General features: G+C 44.4%; 1 protein-coding gene across 3 annotated transcripts; it reads left to right on the top strand.

Moving 5' to 3' along the window:
• The first annotated feature begins 368 nt into the window (after nucleotides 1-368).
• Nucleotides 369-23,631, top strand: LOC131944416 (store-operated calcium entry-associated regulatory factor). Of its 3 annotated transcripts, none has more exons than XM_059305011.1 (9): nucleotides 369-866; nucleotides 4,023-4,107; nucleotides 4,623-4,735; nucleotides 13,358-13,447; nucleotides 14,013-14,123; nucleotides 18,881-18,939; nucleotides 20,078-20,247; nucleotides 22,888-23,206; nucleotides 23,241-23,631. In XM_059305011.1, exons 2-8 carry the CDS (start codon nucleotides 4,029-4,031, stop codon nucleotides 23,190-23,192), a joined length of 927 nt encoding a protein of 308 aa, XP_059160994.1. In that variant the 5' UTR covers nucleotides 369-866; nucleotides 4,023-4,028; the 3' UTR covers nucleotides 23,193-23,206; nucleotides 23,241-23,631. The 3 variants fall into 3 exon arrangements, with proteins under 3 accessions (XP_059160994.1, XP_059160995.1, XP_059160993.1); XM_059305010.1 differs by having other exon boundaries at nucleotides 370-544; nucleotides 777-866; nucleotides 22,888-23,631; XM_059305012.1 differs by having other exon boundaries at nucleotides 369-544; nucleotides 22,888-23,631.
• The last annotated feature ends 3,450 nt before the right edge of the window (nucleotides 23,632-27,081 follow it).

The following is a 27,081-nucleotide window of genomic DNA, read 5'->3' as shown; positions in this document are numbered from 1 at the left end:
GCCAATGCGCGCATTGGCCGGCCAATGTACAAAATACGCTGTCAGGTTTAAGTACTTCGGACTTTGGCCAGTACGTCCCGGCCAGTGCGCGCATTGGCCGGCCAATGTACGAAATACGATCTTAGTTCTAAGTTCTTCGGGCTTTGGCCAAGAGAGCCGGCCAATCCGCGCATTGGCCGGCCAATCCGGGGTTTGGCTGCACTTCGGGCTTTGACCGTAACATATAGATAGATAGATAGTGGCTTTATTTTAGTCATCCTAGACCTTATTGACAGGTTTATCTATATTTAGAAGTCATTCACTTCCGGGTTAGATTTGCCATAACGTAATATCTTATTCTGGATTATTTGTCGAAATGTGATTGGTCGAGGGAATGCTGAGTAGAACTTCCTCTGCATAGGTTTCCGTTAGCCTAGGCTTTACAGCAACAGTCTAGAAGTAGTCTAAAAAACGGCGATAACGCAGATACTGTTACAGTGTAAAGATCTAGATCTAGAAATCTACATCTCACACTAACAGTCGGCTAGATAGTATAACTAAATCGGTCTGTTTTACTTTTTAAAAACCTAACTAATAAGTGGACAGTTATAGGATCTAATCTAGATCTAGATTCTAGATCTAGATTTAGCTAATAGATCTGGTATTTAAAGACGATTCATTCTTCATTTGTTTTTGATTGTTTACACTTTTTTCTGTGACTTTACACGTTAAGTTTGCATACACAGTAATACTTAACGCTGTAATTTTGTACACTTGTTCTAAATTAACAAACAAAGTCAAAAAGGTAGATCTAGACCCTAGATCTAGAAAATCTTTACCATCTGCCCAGCGCAGCATAAACTAATAAATATAAGGACTTCACAAAGGTAGGTAATTAATTACTCATTTGTAGGCTAATTAATTACCACACCTTAGTTACTAAGGATTAGGGTTAGACATTAGACTTAGTCACTTAGAGTTTTTAGATATAGTATAGTTACTATATACAGATCTATAGGCCTATACTTTAGTATACTATAATATACTCTACTAGATCTAGGAATAGGCTATGCCTACTAGATCTAACTACTAAAGCACTAAGCCTATTCCTATCTAAAAATTTCTAAAGCCTATCTTACTTTAGATCTAGTAGGCCTAGATATCTGGCTGTTCCACCAAATCTTCAAGTTTTTTTGTTTCTTAAAAAAACATTTAATTACTAGGCCTACACTCGACTTAATTATTAGGCCTAATATTTAGATTTTAGATCTAGATCTACTAGGGTTAGGGTTAGATACACGACATACGCAATGGAGAGAAACTACCGCCTTCATTCGCTGTAATGTTTTCGATGTACTGCGCATACAGAACCCTAGCCCTAACCCTAGCGCAGCTATTAAGGTCACGGTGCATATGCAGAACTGTTGAGTTTCGTATTTTCTGCTGAACAATCTTTTTCCAAGTAGTCACTTAGTAAGTTAAAACATTAGGCCTAGGCCTAATTTTATGCACATGACTTTTTTTATATTTTAACAGTCAAATAAAATATGGTTTACAGTAACAAATGTTTGCAAAACTCAACAAACATTACAGCATAATTTCTAACGCTATAGGGATATCGTGAGATTACCTTAAATTTTATAGTAGATTTTAATTAGCAAACCTGTTGCTAACACTGAAATAGCGTCCATACCGGACACTTTACCGTAGATTTTAATTAGCAAACCTGTTGCTAACACTGAAATAGCGTCCATACCGGACACTTTACTTCCGAGGATTTTTCGTCTCAATTCCAGTGACCTACATATAATTACTTTTTAAAATATTCACGAGGAGCAAAAAGGAGGGTTTTTCATTTTATAAAAACAAACTATAGGTGGCAGGGCTATTATATGCCAGAAAATCATTTTAAAATTTGCTCTAGAGAATGAAGACTAAATTTAAAAGTTGGTTTCTTTAAAACTAATAGAACTTTTAAATATCAATAGAGTAGGTACGAGAAGGTGAAGCATTATTAGGTTTATCAGTGTATAAAAAAGAAATCAAATATAATGCAGCTTTTTTTATAAGACCGCATTAAAATGACAAACCAAATTTATATTTATTTTAAAAACCATCTGGCAGCTATTTGGTTGATCCCTAATAAGGATCTCTCGTGCATAGCCAGTTAAAAGTCTAACCACATTCATGGCTTGCTGTGGCTTCAAACTGCTTTTGCAGTGTTTAAGTAAGAGATGCAGGATTTTGGCCAACCCTTACCTTATTCTTATGTAACATTTAAGACATGCCCTTACCATAGCTGGGAATGTAGCACTTGAGAAATGTAGGCTCATACCCAATACTGTTACATCGTATGTGGGATTTGAGAAATGTGTAGGCTTATACCTTTACCTTGTTGTGTAACACTTGAGAAATGTAGGCTTATACCTTTACCTTGTTGTGTAGCACTTGAGAAATGTAGGCTTATACTTTTACCTTGTTGTGTAGCACTTGAGAAATGTAGGCTTATACCTTTACCTTGTTGTGTAGCACTTGAGAAATGTAGGCTTATACCTTTACCTTGTTGTGTAGCACTTGAGAAATGTAGGCTTATACCTTTACCTTGTTGTGTAGCACTTGAGAAATGTAGGCTTATACCTTTACCTTGTTGTGTAGCACTTGAGAAATGTAGGCTTATACCTTTACCTTGTTGTGTAACACTTGAGAAATGTAGGCTTATACCTTTACCTTGTTGTGTAGCACTTGAGAAATGTAGGCTTATACCTTTACCTTGTTGTGTAGCACTTGAGAAATGTAGGCTTATACCTTTACCTTGTTGTGTAGCACTTGAGAAATGTAGGCTTATACCTTTACCTTGTTGTGTATCACTTGAGAAATGTAGGCTTATACCTTTACCTTGTTGTGTAGCACTTGAGAAATGTAGGCTTATACCTTTACCTTGTTGTGTAGCACTTGAGAAATGTAGGCTTATACCTTTACCTTGTTGTGTATCACTTGAGAAATGTAGGCTTATACCTTTACCTTGTTGTGTAACACTTGAGAAATGTAGGCTTATACCTTTACCTTGTTGTGTAGCACTTGAGAAATGTAGGCTTATACCTTTACCTTGTTGTGTATCACTTGAGAAATGTAGGCTTATACCTTTACCTTGTTGTGTAGCACTTGAGAAATGTAGGCTTATACCTTTACCTTGTTGTGTAGCACTTGAGAAATGTAGGCTTATACCTTTACCTTGTTGTGTAGCACTTGAGAAATGTAGGCTTATACCTTTACCTTGTTGTGTAGCACTTGAGAAATGTAGGCTTATACTTTTACCTTGTTGTGTAGCACTTGAGAAATGTAGGCTTATACCTTTACCTTGTTGTGTAGCACTTGAGAAATGTAGGCTTATACCTTTACCTTGTTGTGTAGCACTTGAGAAATGTAGGCTTATACCTTTACCTTGTTGTGTAGCACTTGAGAAATGTAGGCTTATACCTTTACCTTGTTGTGTAACACTTGAGAAATGTAGGCTTATACCTTTACCTTGTTGTGTAACACTTGAGAAATGTAGGCTTATACCTTTACCTTGTTGTGTAACACTTGAGAAATGTAGGCTTATACCTTTACCTTGTTGTGTAACACTTGAGAAATGTAGGCTTATACCTTTACCTTGTTGTGTAGCACTTGAGAAATGTAGGCTTATACCTTTACCTTGTTGTGTAACACTTGAGAAATGTAGGCTTATACCTTTACCTTGTTGTGTAACACTTGAGAAATGTAGGCTTATACCTTTACCTTGTTGTGTAGCACTTGAGAAATGTAGGCTTATACCTTTACCTTGTTGTGTATCACTTGAGAAATGTAGGCTTATACCTTTACCTTGTTGTGTAACACTTGAGAAATGTAGGCTTATACCTTTACCTTGTTGTGTAGCACTTGAGAAATGTAGGCTTATACCTTTACCTTGTTGTGTATCACTTGAGAAATGTAGGCTTATACCTTTACCTTGTTGTGTAGCACTTGAGAAATGTAGGCTTATACTTTGTTGTATCTCCTGACAGGAAACCATGGTGGACGTCATTGAAGGCTGTCATCAGAGAACTTTGGTGTCTCTCTTGTTTACACTCATTTTAACTTTAACAGCAGGTGCGTTAGATCTTATCTTTTACTTCAACTACATTCACTTTATTTGATTTGATTCTAGACAGGATAATACAGTTGTAGTTGCTTGTTTATTTTAAAACCATATGATTATTGATTTAGGGTAAGAGCTGATAGCTAAAATACAATAATACAGGTTTTTAATTAAGATTTAGTTTCTGGCACATAGGATAGATGAAGTAGATTTCATCTGACACAAATGGTACTTTATATTCCATAAAACACTGCAGGTTAAGTAGATGGTTTCTGTGACAATACATTATCTGGACATCTGTCAGGTTATCTGTACAGGTAGACATCAGTCAGGTCTTATCTGTAGACATCAGTCAGGTCTTATCTGTAGACATCAGTCAGGTCTTATCTGTAGACATCAGTCAGGTCTTATCTGTACATGTGAACATCATTGAGTTACCCATGATGTCAGTTAAGATTGATTAAAATGTGAATTTGTTGTTTGAATTTTGACATGAGCACAGCTCTCTTTATCTTGTCTACATTAGCTGCTGTCAATGATTACCAACACTCTGAAAAAATTCTCCTATCTGATGTCAAAGTTTTAACATTACATCAAGGACGCATGACTAACTCCAGGAGGTCTTCACCAGTTCCACAGGTACTTATAGTCATTCTTTGAGTGGGTTCCAGAACAGTCATTCTTTGAGTGGGTTCCAGAACAGTCATTCTTTGAGTGGGTTCCAGAACAGTCATTCTTTGAGTGGGTTCCAGAACAGTCATTCTTTGAGTGGGTTCCAGAACAGTCATTCTTTGAGTGGATTCCAGAACAGTCATTCTTTGAGTGGGTTCCAGAACAGTCATTCTTTGAGTGGGTTCCAGAACAGTCATTCTTTGAGTGGGTTCCAGAACAGTCATTCTTTGAGTGGGTTCCAGAACAGTCATTCTTTGAGTGGATTCCAGAACAGTCATTCTTTGAGTGGGTTCCAGAACAGTCATTCTTTGAGTGGGTTCCAGAACAGTCATTCTTTGAGTGGGTTCCAGAACAGTCATTCTTTGGGTGGGTTCCAGAACAGTCATTCTTTGGGTGGGTTCCAGAACAGTCATTCTTTGAGTGGGTTCCAGAACAGTCATTCTTTGGGTGGGTTCCAGAACAGTCATTCTTTGAGTGGGTTCCAGAACAGTCATTCTTTGAGTGGGTTCCAGAACAGTCATTCTTTGAGTGGGTTCCAGAACAGTCATTCTTTGAGTGGGTTCCAGAACAGTCATTCTTTGAGTGGGTTCCAGAACAGTCATTCTTTGAGTGGGTTCCAGAACAGTCATTCTTTGAGTGGGTTCCAGAACAGTCATTCTTTGGGTGGGTTCCAGAACAGTCATTCTTTGAGTGGGTTCCAGAACAGTCATTCTTTGAGTGGGTTCCAGAACAGTCATTCTTTGAGTGGGTTCCAGAACAGTCATTCTTTGAGTGGGTTCCAGAACAGTCATTCTTTGGGTGGGTTCCAGAACAGTCATTCTTTGGGTGGGTTCCAGAACAGTCATTCTTTGAGTGGGTTCTAGAACAGTCATTCTTTGGGTGGGTTCCAGAACAGTCATTCTTTGGGTGGGTTCCAGAACAGTCATTCTTTGGGTGGGTTCCAGAACAGTCATTCTTTGGGTGGGTTCCAGAACAGTCATTCTTTGAGTGGGTTCCAGAACAGTCATTCTTTGAGTGGGTTCCAGAACAGTCATTCTTTGAGTGGGTTCCAGAACAGTCATTCTTTGAGTGGGTTCCAGAACAGTCATTCTTTGAGTGGGTTCCAGAACAGTCATTCTTTGAGTGGGTTCCAGAACATTCATTCTTTGAGTGGGTTCCAGAACAGTCATTCTTTGAGTGGGTTCCAGAACAGTCATTCTTTGAGTGGGTTCCAGAACAGTCATTCTTTGAGTGGGTTCCAGAACAGTCATTCTTTGAGTGGGTTCCAGAACAGTCATTCTTTGAGTGGGTTCCAGAACAGTCATTCTTTGAGTGGGTTCCAGAACAGTCATTCTTTGGGTGGGTTCCAGAACAGTCATTCTTTGGGTGGGTTCCAGAACAGTCATTCTTTGAGTGGGTTCCAGAACAGTCATTCTTTGAGTGGGTTCCAGAACAGTCATTCTTTGAGTGGGTTCCAGAACAGTCATTCTTTGAGTGGGTTCCAGAACAGTCATTCTTTGAGTGGGTTCCAGAACAGTCATTCTTTGAGTGGATTCCAGAACAGTCATTCTTTGAGTGGGTTCCAGAACAGTCATTCTTTGAGTGGGTTCCAGAACAGTCATTCTTTGAGTGGGTTCCAGAACAGTCATTCTTTGGGTGGGTTCCAGAACAGTCATTCTTTGAGTGGGTTCTAGAACAGTCATTCTTTGGGTGGGTTCCAGAACAGTCATTCTTTGGGTGGGTTCCAGAACAGTCATTCTTTGGGTGGGTTCCAGAACAGTCATTCTTTGGGTGGGTTCCAGAACAGTCATTCTTTGAGTGGGTTCCAGAACAGTCATTCTTTGAGTGGGTTCCAGAACAGTCATTCTTTGAGTGGGTTCCAGAACAGTCATTCTTTGAGTGGGTTCCAGAACAGTCATTCTTTGAGTGGGTTCCAGAACAGTCATTCTTTGAGTGGGTTCCAGAACATTCATTCTTTGAGTGGGTTCCAGAACAGTCATTCTTTGAGTGGGTTCCAGAACAGTCATTCTTTGAGTGGGTTCCAGAACAGTCATTCTTTGAGTGGGTTCCAGAACAGTCATTCTTTGAGTGGGTTCCAGAACAGTCATTCTTTGAGTGGGTTCCAGAACAGTCATTCTTTGAGTGGGTTCCAGAACAGTCATTCTTTGGGTGGGTTCCAGAACAGTCATTCTTTGGGTGGGTTCCAGAACAGTCATTCTTTGAGTGGGTTCCAGAACAGTCATTCTTTGAGTGGGTTCCAGAACAGTCATTCTTTGGGTTTGGGTGGGTTCCAGAACAGTCATTCTTTGGGTTTGGGTGGGTTCCAGAACAGTCATTCTTTGGGTGGGTTCCAGAACAGTCATTCTTTGGGTGGGTTCCAGAACAGTCATTCTTTGAGTGGGTTCCAGAACAGTCATTCTTTGGGTGGGTTCCAGAACAGTCATTCTTTGAGTGGGTTCCAGAACAGTCATTCTTTGAGTGGGTTCCAGAACAGTCATTCTTTGAGTGGGTTCCAGAACAGTCATTCTTTGAGTGGGTTCCAGAACAGTCATTCTTTGAGTGGGTTCCAGAACAGTCATTCTTTGAGTGGGTTCCAGAACAGTCATTCTTTGAGTGGGTTCCAGAACAGTCATTCTTTGGGTGGGTTCCAGAACAGTCATTCTTTGAGTGGGTTCCAGAACAGTCATTCTTTGAGTGGGTTCCAGAACAGTCATTCTTTGAGTGGGTTCCAGAACAGTCATTCTTTGAGTGGGTTCCAGAACAGTCATTCTTTGGGTGGGTTCCAGAACAGTCATTCTTTGGGTGGGTTCCAGAACAGTCATTCTTTGAGTGGGTTCTAGAACAGTCATTCTTTGGGTGGGTTCCAGAACAGTCATTCTTTGGGTGGGTTCCAGAACAGTCATTCTTTGGGTGGGTTCCAGAACAGTCATTCTTTGGGTGGGTTCCAGAACAGTCATTCTTTGAGTGGGTTCCAGAACAGTCATTCTTTGAGTGGGTTCCAGAACAGTCATTCTTTGAGTGGGTTCCAGAACAGTCATTCTTTGAGTGGGTTCCAGAACAGTCATTCTTTGAGTGGGTTCCAGAACAGTCATTCTTTGAGTGGGTTCCAGAACATTCATTCTTTGAGTGGGTTCCAGAACAGTCATTCTTTGAGTGGGTTCCAGAACAGTCATTCTTTGAGTGGGTTCCAGAACAGTCATTCTTTGAGTGGGTTCCAGAACAGTCATTCTTTGAGTGGGTTCCAGAACAGTCATTCTTTGAGTGGGTTCCAGAACAGTCATTCTTTGAGTGGGTTCCAGAACTGTCATTCTTTGAGTGGGTTCCAGAACAGTCATTCTTTGAGTGGGTTCCAGAACAGTCATTCTTTGGGTGGGTTCCAGGGCCAAGTTAAAATTTTACTCAGTTTTAAATAATGCACTGATTTCATTTCAACTTTCTTTTCATTTGAAAATAATATAAATAGTTCCATTCAATAGAAAAGGGAAGATTCTATGAAGTAGCAAAATGATATAAATAGTTCCATTCAATAGAAAAGGGAAGATTCTATGAAGTAGCAAAATGATATAAATAGTTCCATTCAATAGAAAAGGGAAGATTCTATGAAGTAGCAAAATGATATAAATAGTTCCATTCAATAGAAAAGGGAAGATTCTATGAAGTAGCAAAATGATATAAATAGTTCCATTCAATAGAAAAGGGAAGATTCTATGAAGTAGCAAAATGATATAAATAGTTCCATTCAATAGAAAAGGGAAGATTCTATGAAGTAGCAAAATGATATAAATAGTTCCATTCAATAGAAAAGGGAAGATTCTATGAAGTAGCAATGACTAGATCAGGTTACCTGGTGTTGATGAAAATTGTGAGCATATCCAAGTGCTAAAAATAGGACTGCAGACAATAAGTATTTTTTACAAGGGAATATTAATTGAATTTAAAATATAAACAGAAAGTAGACATAGATACAGAATATATTCCAAGTTTTAACCAAGCGGGATCCGAACCTACCATTGAGCTACCTCACCTTCCAAGCATCAATTGGGAAATGTACACACTTCTTTAAACTCTGACCCCGAAGGTACCAACTGAACATGGGCCTCATAAACACTGCACAAACAACACACAAGTACAGGGTTGATGGTATAGACAAATAGTAGCTTCCTTAAATGGGTATAGGGTAAATGCACTTCTTACACTCTTTTTTGTCTGTTTGATGTCACACTGTGTTGTCTATCTGATGTCACACTGTGTTGTCTATCTGATGTCACACTGTTGTCTGTCTATCTGATGTCACACTGTTGTCTGTCTATCTGATGTCCCACTGTTGTCTGTCTGATATCACACTGTGTTGTCTATCTGATGTCACACTGTGTTGTCTATCTGATGTCACACTGTTGTCTATCTGATGTCACACTGTTGTCTGTCTATCTGATGTCACACTGTTGTCTGTCTATCTGATGTCACACTGTTGTCTGTCTGATATCACACTGTGTTGTCTATCTGATGTCACACTGTGTTGTCTATCTGATGTCACACTGTTGTCTATCTGATGTCACACTGTTGTCTGTCTATCTGATGTCACACTGTGTTGTCTGTCTGATGTCACACTGTGTTGTCTATCTGATGTCACACTGTTGTCTGTCTATCTGATGTCACACTATGTTGTCTGTCTGATGTCACACTGTGTTGTCTATCTTATGTCACACTGTGTTGTCTATCTGATGTCACACTGTGTTGTCTATCTGATGTCACACTGTTGTCTATCTGATGTCACACTGTGTTGTCTATCTGATGTCACACTGTGTTGTCTATCTGATGTCACACTGTTGTCTATCTGATGTCACACTGTGTTGTCTATCTGATGTCACACTGTGTTGTCTGTCTGATGTCACACTGTTGTCTGTCTGATGTCACACTGTGTTGTCTATCTGATGTCACACTGTGTTGTCTATCTGATGTCACACTGTTGTCTGTCTATCTGATGTCACACTGTTGTCTGTCTATCTGATGTCACACTGTTGTCTGTCTGATGTCACACTGTGTTGTCTATCTGATGTCACACTGTTGTCTGTCTGGTGTCACACTGTGTTGTCTGTCTGATGTCACACTGTTGTCTGTCTATCTGATGTCACACTGTTGTCTGTCTGATGTCACACTGTGTTGTCTATCTGATGTCACACTGTGTTGTCTGTCTGATGTCACACTGTGTTGTCTATCTGATGTCACACTGTTGTCTGACTGATGTCACACTGTGTTGTCTGTCTGATGTCACACTGTGTTGTCTGTCTGATGTCACACTGTGTTGTCTATCTGATGTCACACTGTGTTGTCTATCTGATGTCACACTGTGTTGTCTATCTGATGTCACACTGTGTTGTCTATCTGATGTCACACTGTGTTGTCTATCTGATGTCACACTGTGTTGTCTATCTGATGTCACACTGTGTTGTCTATCTGATGTCACACTGTGTTGTCTATCTGATGTCACACTGTGTTGTCTGTCTGATGTCACACTGTTGTCTGTCTGATGTCACACTGTGTTGTCTATCTGATGTCACACTGTTGTCTGTCTATCTGATGTCACACTGTGTTGTCTATCTGATGTCACACTGTTGTGTGTCTGATGTCACACTGTGTTGTCTATCTGATGTCACACTGTTGTCTGTCTGATGTCACACTGTGTTGTCTATCTGATGTCACACTGTGTTGTCTATCTGATGTCACACTGTGTTGTCTGTCTGATGTCACACTGTGTTGTCTATCCGATGTCACACTGTGTTGTCTATCTGATGTCACACTGTGTTGTCTATCTGATGTCACACTGTGTTGTCTATCTGATGTCACACTGTTGTCTGACTGATGTCACACTGTGTTGTCTGTCTGATGTCACACTGTTGTCTATCTGATGTCACACTGTGTTGTCTGTCTGATGTCACACTGTGTTGTCTATCTGATGTCACACTGTGTTGTCTATCTGATGTCACACTGTGTTGTCTATCTGATGTCACACTGTGTTGTCTGTCTGATGTCACACTGTGTTGTCTGTCTGATGTCACACTGTGTTGTCTATCTGATGTCACACTGTGTTGTCTATCTGATGTCACACTGTGTTGTCTATCTGATGTCACACTGTGTTGTCTGTCTGATGTCACACTGTGTTGTCTATCTGATGTCACACTGTGTTGTCTATCTGATGTCACACTGTGTTGTCTATCTGATGTCACACTGTGTTGTCTATCCGATGTCACACTGTGTTGTCTATCTGATGTCACACTGTGTTGTCTATCTGATGTCACACTGTGTTGTCTATCTGATGTCACACTGTTGTCTGTCTGATGTCACACTGTGTTGTCTATCTGATGTCACACTGTTGTCTATCTGATGTCACACTGTTGTCTGTCTATCTGATGTCACACTGTGTTGTCTATCTGATGTCACACTGTTGTCTATCTGATGTCACACTGTGTTGTCTATCTGATGTCACACTGTGTTGTCTATCTGATGTCACACTGTTGTCTGTCTGATGTCACACTGTTGTCTATCTGATGTCACACTTGTCTATCTGATGTCACACTGTGTTGTCTATCTGATGTCACACTGTTGTCTATCTGATGTCACACTGTGTTGTCTATCTGATGTCACATTGTGTTGTCTATCTGATGTCACACTGTGTTGTCTATCTGATGTCACACTGTTGTCTATCTGATGTCACACTGTGTTGTCTATCTGATGTCACACTGTGTTGTCTGTCTGATGTCACACTGTTGTCTATCTGATGTCACACTGTGTTGTCTATCTGATGTCACATTGTGTGTCTATCTGATGTCACACTGTGTTGTCTATCTGATGTCACACTGTGTTGTCTATCTGATGTCACATTGTGTTGTCTATCTGATGTCACACTGTGTTGTCTATCTGATGTCACACTGTTGTCTATCTGATGTCACACTGTGTTGTCTATCTGATGTCACACTGTGTTGTCTGTCTGATGTCACACTGTGTTGTCTATCTGATGTCACACTGTGTTGTCTATCTGATGTCACACTGTTGTCTATCTGATGTCACACTGTTGTCTGTCTATCTGATGTCACACTGTGTTGTCTGTCTGATGTCACACTGTGTTGTCTATCTGATGTCACACTGTTGTGTGTCTGATGTCACACTGTGTTGTGTGTCTGATGTCACACTGTTGTCTATCTGATGTCACACTGTTGTCTGTCTATCTGATGTCACACTGTTGTCTGTCTGATGTCACACTGTTGTCTGTCTATCTGATGTCACACTGTGTTGTCTATCTGATGTCACACTGTTGTCTGTCTATCTGATGTCACACTGTGTTGTCTATCTGATGTCACACTGTTGTGTGTCTGATGTCACACTGTTGTCTATCTGATGTCACACTGTGTTGTCTATCTGATGTCACACTGTGTTGTCTATCTGATGTCACACTGTTGTCTATCTGATGTCACACTGTGTTGTCTATCTGATGTCACACTGTTGTCTGTCTATCTAATGTCACACTGTTGTCTGTCTATCTGATGTCACACTGTGTTGTCTATCTGATGTCACACTGTTGTCTGTCTATCTGATGTCACACTGTGTTGTCTATCTGATGTCACACTGTTGTCTGTCTATCTGATGTCACACTGTGTTGTCTATCTGATGTCACACTGTTGTCTGTCTATCTAATGTCACACTGTTGTCTGTCTATCTGATGTCACACTGTGTTGTCTATCTGATGTCACACTGTTGTCTGTCTATCTGATGTCACACAGTGTTGTCTATCTGATGTCACACTGTGTTGTCTATCTGATGTCACACTGTGTTGTCTATCTGATGTCACACTGTTGTCTATCTGATGTCACACTGTGTTGTCTGTCTGATGTCACACTGTGTTGTCTATCTGATGTCACACTGTTGTCTGTCTATCTGATGTCACACTGTTGTCTGTCTGATGTCACACTGTGTTGTCTATCTGATGTCACACTGTGTTGTCTATCTGATGTCACACTGTTGTCTGTCTGATGTCACACTGTGTTGTCTATCTGATGTCACACTGTGTTGTCTATCTGATGTCACACTGTTGTCTGTCTATCTGATGTCACACTGTGTTGTCTATCTGATGTCACACTGTGTTGTCTATCTGATGTCACACTGTTGTCTGTCTATCTGATGTCACACTGTTGTCTATCTGATGTCACACTGTGTTGTCTATCTGATGTCACACTGTGTTGTCTATCTGATGTCACACTGTTGTCTGTCTATCTGATGTCACACTGTTGTCTGTCTGATGTCACACTGTGTTGTCTATCTGATGCCACACTGTGTTGTCTATCTGATGTCACACTGTGTTGTCTATCTGATGTCACACTGTTGTCTGTCTATCTGATGTCACACTGTGTTGTCTATCTGATGTCACACTGTGTTGTCTATCTGATGTCACACTGTGTTGTCTATCTGATGTCACACTGTTGTCTGTCTATCTGATGTCACACTGTGTTGTCTATCTGATGTCACACTGTGTTGTCTATCTGATGTCACACTGTGTTGTCTATCTGATGTCACACTGTGTTGTCTATCTGATGTCACACTGTGTTGTCTATCCCTCAGCTGAAGTGTGTTGGTGGATCAGCCCAGTACAAGTTCACCCCTAAAGTTGTCCAGTGCACCAACAGAGGCTCGGATGGCTATGATATTCAGGTTTATTTCTTCTCCATTTTAATTACTCCATACATTTTATACATTTTGTACATGCCTATGATATTCAGGTTTATTTCTTCTCCATTTTAATTACTCCATACATTTTATACATTTTGTACATGCCTATGATATTCAGGTTTATTTCTTCTCCATTTTAATTACTCCATACATTTTATACATTTTGTACATGCCTATGATATTCAGGTTTATTTCTTCTACATTTTAATTACTGTATAGATTTTATACATTTTGTAAATGCCTATGATATTCACTATCTGACACCATATATATGGATATCAGTTCCATTATCTGACACCATATATGTGGATATCACTTCCATTATCTGACACCATATATGTGGATATCAGTTCCATTATCTGACACCATATATATGGATATCAGTTCCATTATCTGACACCATATATGTGGATATCAGTTCCATTATCTGACACCATATTTGTGGATATCAGTTCCATTATCTGACACCATATATATGGATATCAGCTCCATTATCTGACACCATATATGTGGATATCAGTTCCATTATTGCCTTGTATTCTTCCAGTGGGAATGTAAATCAGATATGGACAACGCCTATCGTTTTGGACATGTTGAAGTATCATGCGAAGGCTATGATTACCCAAACGACCCTTTCATTCTCAAGGGTTCTTGTGGGGTAAGTTAGAAGACAAAATTCTCATCATAATTTTCTTAGGAGTTCTTGTGGGGTAAGTTAGAAGACAAAATTCTCATCATAATTTTCTTAGGGGTTCTTGTGGGGTAAGTTAGAAGACAAAATTCTCATCATAATTTTCTTAAGGGTTCTTGTGGGGTAAGTTAGAAGACAAAATTCTCATCATAATTTTCTTAAGGGGTCTTGTGGGGTACGTTAGAAAACAAAAATCACATCATAATTTGCAGGAATTTCAACTTGAAGTCCCCCTCCCCCAATCTATGTATGGAAACATACCCTTTCCCCCCCCCCCCCCCCCCACACACACACACATTCACAGGAATGAACCTCATAGTTCTTACGTAGCCAACAAGCTAGGCTCTTTCTCACTATGGATAGTATGTTATCTAACAGTGAGATTAGTGGTTCTTGCCACTTTCTCACTATGGATAGTTTGTTATCTAACAGTGAGATTAGTGGTTCTTGCCCCTTTCTCACTATGGATAGTATGTTATCTAAGAGTGAAACCAGTGGTTCATAACTTTTTTGGAGAGCCTCCACCTCAGAGGATTGATAGGTTGAAAACCACAGAGTTGGACAGCCACCCCAACCACCCACCCCAACCACTGAGTTGGACAGCCACCCCAACCACCCACCCCAACCACTGAGTTGGACAGCCACCCCAACCACCCACCCCAACCACTGAGTTGGACAGCCACCCCAACCACCCACCCCAACCACTGAGTTGGACAGCCACCCCAACCACCTACCCGAACCACCCACTTCAACCACTGAGTTGGACAGCCACCCCAACCACTGAGTTGGACAGCCACCCCAACCACCTACCCGAACCACCCACTTCAACCACTGAGTTGGACACCCACCCCAACCACCCACCCCAACCACAGAGTTGGACAGCCACCCCAACCACCCACCCCAACCACAGAGTTGGACAGCCACCCCAACCACCCACCCCAACCACTGAGCTGGACAGCCACCCCAACCACCCACCCCAACCACTGAGCTGGACAGCCACCCCAACCACCCACCCCAACCACCCACCCCACCAAACCACCCACCCCAACCACAGAGTTGGACAGCCACCCCAACCACTGAGTTCGACAGCCACCCCAACCACCTACCCGAACCACCCACCCCCCCCACTGAGTTGGACAGCCACCCCAACCACCCACCCCAACCAACCACCCCAACCACTGAGTTGGACAGCCACCCCAACCACCCACCCCAACCAACCACCCACCCCAACCACCCACCCCAACCACAGAGCTGGACAGCCACCCCAACCACCCACCCCAACCACCCACCCCAACCACTGAGCTGGACAGCCACCCCAACCACCCACCCCAACCACCCACCCCAACCACTGAGTTGGACACCCACCCCAACCACTGAGTTGCACAGCCACCCCAACCACCCACCCCAACCACTGAGTTGGACAGCCACCCCAACCACCCACACCAACCACTGAGTTGGACACCCACCCCAACCACTGAGTTGGACAGCCACCCCAACCACCCACCCCAACCACTGAGTTGGACAGCCACCCCAACCACCCACCCCAACCACTGAGTTGGACATCCACCCCAACCACTGAGATGGACAGCCACCCCAACCACCCACCCCAACCACTGAGTTGGACATCCACCCCAACCACTGAGTTGGACAGCCACCCCAACCACCCACCCCAACCACTGAGTTGGACAGCCACCCCAACCACCTACCCGAACCACTGAGTTGGACAGCCACCCCAACCACCCACCCCAACCACTGAGATGGACAGCCACCCCAACCACCCACCCCAACCACTGAGTTGGACAGCCACCCCAACCACCCACCCCAACCACTGAGTTGGACAGCCACCCCAACCACCCACCCCAACCACTGAGTTGGACAGCCACCCCAACCACCCACCCCAACCACTGAGTTGGACATCCACCCCAACCACTGAGATGGACAGCCACCCCAACCACCCACCCCAACCACTGAGTTGGACATCCACCCCAACCACTGAGTTGGACAGCCACCCCAACCACCCACCCCAACCACTGAGTTGGACAGCCACCCCAACCACCTACCCGAACCACTGAGTTGGACAGCCACCCCAACCACCCACCCCAACCACTGAGATGGACAGCCACCCCAACCACCCACCCCAACCACCCACCCCAACCACCCACCCCAACCACTGAGTTGGACAGCCACCCCAACCACCCACCCCAACCACTGAGTTGGACAGCCACCCCAACCACCCACCCCAACCACTGAGTTGGACATCCACCCCAACCACCCACCCCAACCACTCAGTTGGACACCCACCCCAACCACTCAGTTGGACACCCACCCCAACCACCCACCCCAACCACCCACCCCAACCACCCACCCCAACCACCCACCCCAACCACTGAGTTGGACAGCCACCCCAACCACCCACCCCAACCACTGAGTTGGACATCCACCCCAACCACTGAGTTGGACAGCCACCCCAACAACCCACCCCAACCACTGAGTTGGACAGCCACCCCAACCACCCACCCCAACCACTGAGTTGGACATCCACCCCAACCACTGAGTTGGACAGCCACCCCAACCACCCACCCCAACCACTGTTGGACATCCACCCCAACCACTGAGTTGGACATCCACCCCAACCACTGAGTTGGACAGCCACCCCAACCACCCACCCCAACCACCCACCCCAACCACTGAGTTGGACAGCCACCCCAACCACTGAGTTGGACAGCCACCCCAACCACCCACCCCAACCACTGAGTTGGACACCCACCCCAACCACCCACCCCAACTCCTGAGTTGGACACCCACCCCAACCACTGAGTTGGACAGCCACCCCAACCACTGAGTTGGACAGCCACCCCAACCACTGAGTTGGACAGCCACCCCAACCACCCACCCCAACCACCCACCCCAACCACTGAGTTGGACAGCCACCCCAACCACTGAGTTGGACAGCCACCCCAACCACTGAGTTGGACAGCCACCCCAACTACCCACCCCAACTACCCACCCCAACCACTGAGTTGGACAGCCACCCCAACCACCCACCCCAACCACCCACCCCAACCACTGAGTTGGACAGCCACCCCAACCACCCACCCCAACCACTGAGTTGGACAGCCACCCCAACCACTGAGTTGGACAGCCACCCCAACCACCCACCCCAACCACCCACCCCAACCACCCACCCCAACCACCCACCCCAACTACCCACCCCAACCACTGAGTTGGACAGCCACCCCAACCACCCACCCCAACCACCCACCCCAACCACCCACCCCAACCACTGAGTTGGACAGCCACCCCAACCACTGAGTTGGACAGCCACCCCAACCACTGAGTTGGACAGCCACCCCAACCACCCACCCCAACCACCCACCCCAACCACCCACCCCAACCACCCACCCCAACCACCCACCCCAGCCACCCACCCCAACCACTGAGTTGGACACCCACCCCAACCACCCACCCCAACTCCTGAGTTGGACACCCACCCCAACCACTGAGTTGGACAGCCACCCCAACCACTGAGTTGGACAGCCACCCCAACCACCCACCCCAACCACCCACCCCAACCACTGAGTTGGACACCCACCCCAACCACTGAGTTGGACAGCCACCCCAACCACTGAGTTGGACAGCCACCCCAACCACTGAGTTGGACAGCCACCCCAACCACTGAGTTGGACAGCCACCCCAACCACTGAGTTGGACAGCCACCCCAACCACTGAGTTGGACAGCCACCCCAACCACCCACCCCAGCCACCCACCCCAACCACTGAGTTGGACAGCCACCCCAACCACTCAGTTGGACACCCACCCCAACCACCCACCCCAACCACCCACCCCAACCACTGAGTTGGACAGCCACCCCAACCACTGAGTTGGACAGCCACCCCAACCACTGAGTTGGACAGCCACCCCAACCACCCACCCCAACCACCCACCCCAACCACTGAGTTGGACAGCCACCCCAACCACTGAGTTGGACAGCCACCCCAACCACTGAGTTGGACAGCCACCCCAACCACTGAGTTGGACAGCCACCCCAACCACTGAGTTGGACAGCCACCCCAACCACCCACCCCAACCACCCACCCCAACCACTGAGTTGGACAGCCACCCCAACCATCAGTTTTTAGATCATCTAGAAAGCCTTTTTCTGAAGGCTCATAAATCTTTTTGTCCCTTCTCCCACTTTCTGACTTTCATATTTGTTAATGGTACAGAATCTGTTCCCCTTTACATTTCTCTTCACAAACTGTTAGCTATTGAACATTGATGTGACATCATTTGTTTCTGTGCTTCTTTCATTGAGAACATTGATGTGACATCATTTGTTTCCTTCTTTTATTGAAAGCTGAGATTGAAACCTGATCTGGAAGTGTTTAAAAAATAAAAGTGGCATGAAAGCAGTTTGACCCTTTTCCTGTTTAATATTAATATATGGGTGGGCAAACCAAAGTATAGCTTATTGATATTCATTGCTGTATAGGTGGACAAACCATAGTATAGCTTATTGATATTTATAGCTGGATGGGTGGACAAACCATAGTATAGTTTTTTGATATTTATTGCTGTATAGGTGGACAAACCATAGTATAGCTTATTGATATTCATTGCTGTATAGGTGGACAAACCATAGTATAGCTTATTGATATTTATTTCTGCATGGGTGGACAAACCATAGTATAGCTTATTGATGCCTGTTTGACTTTTTCTCTAGCTGGAATTTACAATTGAGCTGACTGAGGAAGGCAGACAGTTTAAATCCTACAGCTACAAGTAAGTCAAATTTGCTGAGAATTTTTTCTTAGCAAGTTTTTACTTTCTCATATACAAAGTATAGAGGAAGTATTGTGCAAAAATAAAAAAATCAAGATTTTTAACAAATCTTGATGTTTTACACCTCCCTAAGTCGGAAAGACGTTGTTTTGCACTTTTGTATATATATGTGTGTCTGTGAACTCGATTACTTGAGTAATGTTACAGCTATGTTGATGAACTTTCATATTTAAGTATTATATCAAATGCGTCGTTCTGTATCAACTTTTCAGTGATTTCCGGTAACTTGATTGATAGACAGAATTTTACATAGAAGTCAAAGATCTAATTCTCTGCCATCTGACTCATTTTGAGTAATTTCCATGGACCGGAAGAAGTACTTTGTGCTATTTCCAATTTCTCAAAAAATGCATATGAAATTATAAAGTACGAATATTCCGCACTATTATACACTCATTGTTTGCTGTTCACTTGATGGGCAATTCTTTTTTCTACCATATTCTATTCTATTCTATTTTATAAAGATTAAGTAAAAAAACAGGAATAAAAATCATGTCTATATCCTGAGTTGCCATCCGCCGTAGTCTTAAAAAAGTATATTTTAGAAAGTTTAGGGGAGATGACTCCTGCTATATTTTGAATGCCCTCTGATGGTTTCAATTGTTTCTACAGCTACCAGTAGTCAAAGCTCTCCACCCCACCATCTACCAGTAGTCAAAGCTCTCCACCCCACCATCTACCAGTAGTCAAAGCTCTCCATCCCACCATCTACCAGTAGTCAAAGCCCTCCATCCCACCATCTACCAGTAGTCAAAGCTCTCCACCCCACCATCTACCAGTAGTCAAAGCTCTCCATCCCACCATCTACCAGTAGTCAAAGCCCTCCATCCCACCATCTACCAGTAGTCAAAGCTCTCCACCCCACCATCTACCAGTAGTCAAAGCTCTCCATCCCACCATCTACCAGTAGTCAAAGCCCTCCATCCCACCATCTACCAGTAGTCAAAGCTCTCCACCCCACCATCTACCAGTAGTCAAAGCTCTCCACCTCACCATCTACCAGTAGTCAAAGCTCTCCACCCCACCATCTACCTTCTATATTTTGAATGCCCCCTGATGGTTTCAATTGTTTCTCCAGCTACCAGTACAAGTCTGAAGGGGGGCCGAATGGCCTCTTTGTATTTGGCCTGATACTTGTACTGATGTATGTCATCTACAAGCTTTGTCTAGTGCCTAGTGTTCAGCCTGAGCTGCCACCACAACAGCCCCCACCCTATGGCTTTAGACCAGAATATATGCCAGGTCAAGGTCAGTTGTTTTTCCACCCTCAGTACTGCAGTCATGTGTCTGGGTACATGTCTTGGTCATGTGTCTGGGTACATGTTGTGGTCATGTGTCTGGCTACATGTCTTGGTCATGTGTCTGGGTACATGTTGTGGTCGTGTGTCTGGCTACATGTTGTGTGTCTGGCTACATGTCTTGGTCATGTGTCTGGGTACATGTTGTGGTCATGTGTCTGGCTACATGTCTTGGTCATGTGTCTGGGTACATGTTGTGGTCGTGTGTCTGGCTACATGTCGTGTGTCTGGGTACATGTTGTGTGTCTGGCTACATGTTGTGTGTCTGGGTACATGTTGTGTGTCTGGGTACATGTTGTGTGTCTGGCTACATGTCGTGTGTCTGGCTACATGTTGTGTGTCTGGCTACATGTTGTGTGTCTGGCTACATGTTGTGTGTCTGGCTACATGTCTTGGTCATGTGTCTGGGTACATGTTGTGTGTCTGGCTACATGTCTTGGTCATGTGTCTGGGTACATGTTGTGGTCGTGTGTCTGGCTACATGTTGTGTGTCTGGCTACATGTCTTGGTCATGTGTCTGGGTACATGTTGTGGTCATGTGTCTGGCTACATGTTGTGTGTCTGGCTACATGTTGTGTGTCTGGCTACATGTCTTGGTCATGTGTCTGGGTACATGTTGTGGTCATGTGTCTGGCTACATGTCTTGGTCATGTGTCTGGGTACATGTTGTGTGTCTGGCTACATGTTGTGTGTCTGGGTACATGTTGTGGTCGTGTGTCTGGCTACATGTCGTGTGTCTGGCTACATGTTGTGTGTCTGGCTACATGTCGTGTGTCTGGCTACATGTTGTGGTCGTGTGTCTGGCTACATGTCGTGTGTCTGGCTACATGTTGTGTGTCTGGCTACATGTCGTGTGTCTGGCTACATGTTGTGGTCGTGTGTCTGGCTACATGTCGTGTGTCTGGGTACATGTCTTGGTCGTGTGTCTGGCTACATGTTGTGTGTCTGGCTACATGTTGTGTGTCTGGGTACATGTTGTGGTCGTGTGTCTGGCTACATGTCGTGTGTCTGGCTACATGTTGTGTGTCTGGCTACATGTCGTGTGTCTGGCTACATGTTGTGGTCGTGTGTCTGGCTACATGTCGTGTGTCTGGGTACATGTTGTGTGTCTGGGTACATGTTGTGTGTCTGGCTACATGTTGTGTGTCTGGCTACATGTTGTGTGTCTGGGTACATGTTGTGTGTCTGGGTACATGTTGTGTGTCTGGGTACATGTTGTGTGTCTGGGTACATGTTGTGTGTCTGGCTACATGTTGTGTGTCTGGGTACATGTTGTGTGTCTGGCTACATGTCTTAGTCATGTGTATGGCTACATGTTGTGTGTCTGGCTACATGTTGTGTGTCTGGCTACATGTTGTGTGTCTGGGTACATGTTGTGTGTCTGGGTACATGTTGTTTGTCTGGGTACATGTTGTGTGTCTGGGTACATGTTGTGTGTCTGGCTACATGTTGTGTGTCTGGGTACATGTTGTGTGTCTGGCTACATGTTGTGTGTCTGGCTACATGTTGTGTGTCTGGGTACATGTTGTGTGTCTGGGTACATGTTGTGTGTCTGGCTACATGTTGTGTGTCTGGGTACATGTTGTGTGTCTGGGTACATGTTGTGTGTCTGGCTACATGTCTTAGTCATGTGTATGGCTACATGTTGTGTGTCTGGCTACATGTTGTGTGTCTGGGTACATGTTGTGTGTCTGGGTACATGTCGTGTGTCTGGCTACATGTCGTGTGTCTGGGTACATGTTGTGTCTCTGGCTACATGTTGTGTGTCTGGCTACATGTTGTGTGTCTGGCTACATGTTGTGTGTCTGGCTACATGGTGTGTGTCTGGCTACATGTTGTGTGTCTGGCTACATGTTGTGTGTCTGGGTACATGTCGTGTGTCTGGCTACATGTCGTGTGTCTGGGTACATGTCGTGTGTCTGGCTACATGTTGTGTGTCTGGCTACATGTTGTGTGTCTGGGTACATGTCGTGTGTCTGGGTACATGTTGTGTGTCTGGCTACATGTTGTGTGTCTGGCTACATGTTGTGTGTCTGGCTACATGTTGTGTGTCTTGCTACATGTTGTGTGTCTGGCTACATGTCGTGTGTCTGGCTACATGTCGTGTGTCTGGGTACATGTTGTGTGTCTGGGTACATGTTGTGTGTCTGGCTACATGTTGTGTGTCTGGCTACATGTTTTGTGTCTGGCTACATGTCGTGTGTCTGGCTACATGTCGTGTGTCTGGCTACATGTCGTGTGTCTGGCTACATGTCGTGTGTCTGGCTACATGTTGTGTGTCTGGGTACATGTCGTGTGTCTGGGTACATGTCGTGTGTCTGGCTACATGTCGTGTGTCTGGCTACATGTCGTGTGTCTGGGTACATGTCGTGTGTCTGGCTACATGTCGTGTGTCTGGGTACATGTTGTGTGTCTGGCTACATGTTGTGTGTCTGGGTACATGTTGTGTGTCTGGGTACATGTTGTGTGTCTGGCTACATGTTGTGTGTCTGGCTACATGTTGTGTGTCTGGGTACATGTCTTTGGTCGTGTGTCTGTTGTGTATCCCTTTGTCTGAGTGCCAAGAACTAATGAGTACTTTACCCTTCAGATTCTGCAGCACCCCCACCTTACAGCAGTACAGCTTACCCTGGCTACAATTCTGGAGCCTCCTACCCCAAGCCTGGCTACAGCACAGAGCCATCTGGTGGTGGGTTCTGGACAGGGGCCGCCACAGGTGGACTGCTGGGCTACTTCTTGGGGAACAGGGGAAATAACCCAGGCTATAACAGTGGATGGGCCGCACCAAGAGGTGGCTTCTACTCGTCCGGTGGTTCCACATCATTTTCTGGAGGAGCACCATCCTCGTCTGGTACAAGAACAGCTTCAGGATTTGGTGGCACCAGCAGGAGGTAGAGGCTGGCCCACAGCTGTTGGGCTAGTGATGGACTGAAAGATACACACGAGTAGGGCTAGTGATGGACTGAAAGATACACAGGTGTTGGGCTAGTGATGGACTGAAAGATACACAGGTGTTGGGCTAGTGATGGACTGAAAGATACACACGAGTTTTGAATGCTTGAGCAATATTTATTTTACAAATTTTTAATTGAATGATCCCCATGTTGTACTGTTGCCTCATGATTCTCCATATATTGGCTCATCCTACCATAACAAATACTGTACCTGGCAGGGTTAATGGAAGTAGAAATGGTCAAACCACTAGTTAATGCTGTTGCTTTGGCCTTGTTGCAATTTTTAAAACTGAGGGATGCAGCTTTTGAATGTATTCAACATTGGATGTCCAAATAATTAATAATTATGTATGCTGATTAAACATTTGCAAACCTCTCAATTGCTGTCTGTCTTAACTGTGTCGACCTGTGCTGTGTATATTAGCTGCGTAGACTTATATTTAAAAGTAGGTATGTCGTACTGCTGTAAAATAACGCCGTTATTGCCCGCGTCGCCCAAATATAGCAGCTTTTCACTTCAGTTTCGATAATAAAAAGGGCTCGTATAGTAATAAGCTTGGTACCATTAAGTAGATTTTTAAGCCCTCTAATTATGTGTAATTTTTATAGTTGTTGATATTAAACAATTTATCTGTTACCAAAACTATCACCGTGATTTTTTTCAATGGCAGTCGAGTAACGGATTTTGGCCCCTCTCTCATTTAACTCGCGGGCCTTTTTGGACCGTTCAACGTATTTCTTTACAAATACCTGTAAAATGTGCAAAATTGAATAGCCTTTAATGGGTTACTAAACAAACAAAAAATGCATAATAGACTAAATATTTTAAATGTTAAAAAGAACTAAGAAATTTGAAAATTACCATCTGATTCTATTATCGTATAACTTTTTTATAAGCATATTCAGAAAGGTGGTTCTTTTTTCTGTGAAAACATTTTATAATTTTTTAGCATGGTCAAAATTAGCCTGTCACTGAGCCGTCAGTTTTAATGTTGGTGTCACACGACGTAGAAAACAGTTAAGTAAACCCGTAAAGCTATCTAGCTGTCAAATTTAACTTGTGTACTGTATACACTGCCGTAGTGCATCTCATACTAGAATCTCAGCATGTATTTTACCACTTCTATTGTCTTACTCCCCTTTGTACAAATACATTTGACATAACAAAATTTGATTCTCTCTCTTTTACGGGGGAGGGGGGGGGGGGTGGAGACAACACTGACTGATCAGACTCAAAGTATTCATTTATATGTATTGTATTTCGTTAGGAGGGGGGGGGGGCAAAGAGTTTCCTGAACACGAACAATGTAGGTTGGTGAGTATTCCTTTCTAGTTCTAGAGCGATCAAGTAGAATATCAGGAGGGAGCTGACAGTTTATCGAATGTTAGAATTCTACATTGGTGTAACTGGTATTTGGATGGCCACTGTATGGCTGGTATTTGGATGGCCACTGTATGGCATGTACCTGGTATTTGGATGGCCACTGTATGGCTTGTACCTGGTATTTGGATGGCCACTGTATGGCATGTACCTGGTATTTGGATGGCTACAATATGGCTTGTACCTGGTATTTGGATGGCCACTGTATGGCATGTACCTGGTATTTGGATGGCCACTGTATGGCATGTACCTGGTATTTGGATGGCCACTGTATGGCTTGTACCTGGTATTTGGATGGCCACTGTATGGCATGTACCTGGTATTTGGATGGCCACTGTATGGCATGTACCTGGTATTTGGATGGCCACAGTATGGCATGTACCTGGTATTTGGATGGCCACTCTATGGCATGTACCTGGTATTTGGATGGCCACTGTATGGATTGTACCTGGTATTTGGATGGCCACTGTATAGCTTGTACCTGGTATTTGGATGGCCACTGTATGGCATGTACCTGGTATTTGGATGGCCACTGTATTCTGTATGGCATGTACCTGGTATTTGGATGGCCACTGTATAGCTTGTACCTGGTATTTGGATGGCCACGGTATGGCTGGTATTTGGATGGCCACTGTATGGCTTGCACCTGGTATTTGGATGGCCACTGTATGGCTTGTACCTGGTATTTAGATGGCCACTGTATGACTTGTACCTGGTATTTGGATGGCCACTGTATGGCTGGTATTTGGATGGCCACTGTATAGCATGTACCTGGTATTTGGATGGCCACTGTATGGCATGTACCTGGTATTTGGATGGCCACTGTATACTGTATGGCAAGTACCTGGTATTTGGATGGCCACTGTATGGCTTGTACCTGGTAATTGGATGGCCACTGTATAGCTTGTACCTGGTATTTAGATGGCCACTGTATGGCATGTACCTGGTATTTGGATGGCCACTGTATGGCATGTACCTGGTATTTTGATGGCCACTGTATGGCTGGTATTTGGATGGCCACTGTATAGCTTGTACCTGGAATTTGGATGGCCACTGTATGGCATGTACCTGGTATTTGGATGGCCACTGTATGGCATGTACCTGGTATTTGGATGGCCACTGTATGGCATGTACCTGGTATCTGGATGGCCACTGTATGTCATGTACCTGGTATTTGGATGGCCACTGTATGGCTGGTATTTGGATGGCCACTGTATGGCATGTACCTGGTATTTGGATGGCCACTGTACGGCTGGTATTTGGATGGCCACTGTATGGCTTGTACCTGGTATTTGGATGGCCACAGTATGGCATGTACCTGGTATTTGGATGGCTACAATATGGCTTGTACCTGGTATTTGGATGGCCACTGTACAGCTTGTACCTGGTATTTGGATGGCCACGGTATGGCTGGTATTTGGATGGCCACTGTATGGCTTGCACCTGGTATTTGGATGGCCACTGTACGGCTGGTATTTGGATGGCCACTGTATGGCTTGTACCTGGTATTTGGATGGCCACAGTATGGCATGTACCCGGTATTTGGATGGCTACAATATGGCTTGTACCTGGTATTTGGATGGCCACTGTATGGCATGTACCTGGTATTTGGATGGCCACTGTATGGATTGTACCTGGTATTTGGATGGCCACTGTATAGCTTGTACCTGGTATTTGGATGGCCACTGTATGGCATGTACCTGGTATTTGGATGGCCACTGTATGGCATGTACCTGGTATTTGGATGGCCACTGTATTCTATATGGCATGTACCTGGTATTTGGATGGCCACTGTATGGCTGGTATTTGAATGGCTACTGTATGGCTTGTACCTGGTATTTGGATGGCCACTGTATGGCATGTACCTGGTATTTGGATGGCCACTGTATGGCATGTACCTGGTATTTGGATGGCCACTGTATGGCTTGTACCTGGTATTTGGATGGCCACTGTATAGCATGTACCTGGTATTTGGATGGCAACTGTATAGCTTGTACCTGGTATTAGGATGGCCACTGTATGGCATGTACCTGGTATTTGGATGGCCACTGTATGTCATGTACCTGGTGTTTGGATGGCCACTGTATGGCTGGTATTTGGATGGCCACTGTATGGCATGTACCTGGTATTTGGATGGCCACTGTATGGCTGGTATTTGGATGGCCACTGTATGGCTGGTATTTTGATGACCACTGTATAGCTTGTACCTGGAATTTGGATGGCCACTGTATGGCATGTACCTGGTATTTGGATGGCCACTGTATGGCTGGTATTTGGATGGCCACTGTATGGCATGTACCTGGTGTTTGGATGGCCACTGTATGGCTGGTATTTGGATGGCCACTGTATGGCATGTACCTGGTATTTGGATGGCCACTGTATGGCTGGTATTTGGATGGCCACTGTATGGCTGGTATTTTGATGACCACTGTATAGCTTGTACCTGGAA

Source organism: Physella acuta, unplaced genomic scaffold (assembly GCF_028476545.2).
Source record: "Physella acuta isolate Inbredline_101_S28 unplaced genomic scaffold, ASM2847654v3 ptg000491l, whole genome shotgun sequence".
Lineage (NCBI taxonomy): Eukaryota > Metazoa > Mollusca > Gastropoda > Physidae > Physella > Physella acuta.
This window is presented reverse-complemented; position numbering and strand designations above follow the sequence as displayed.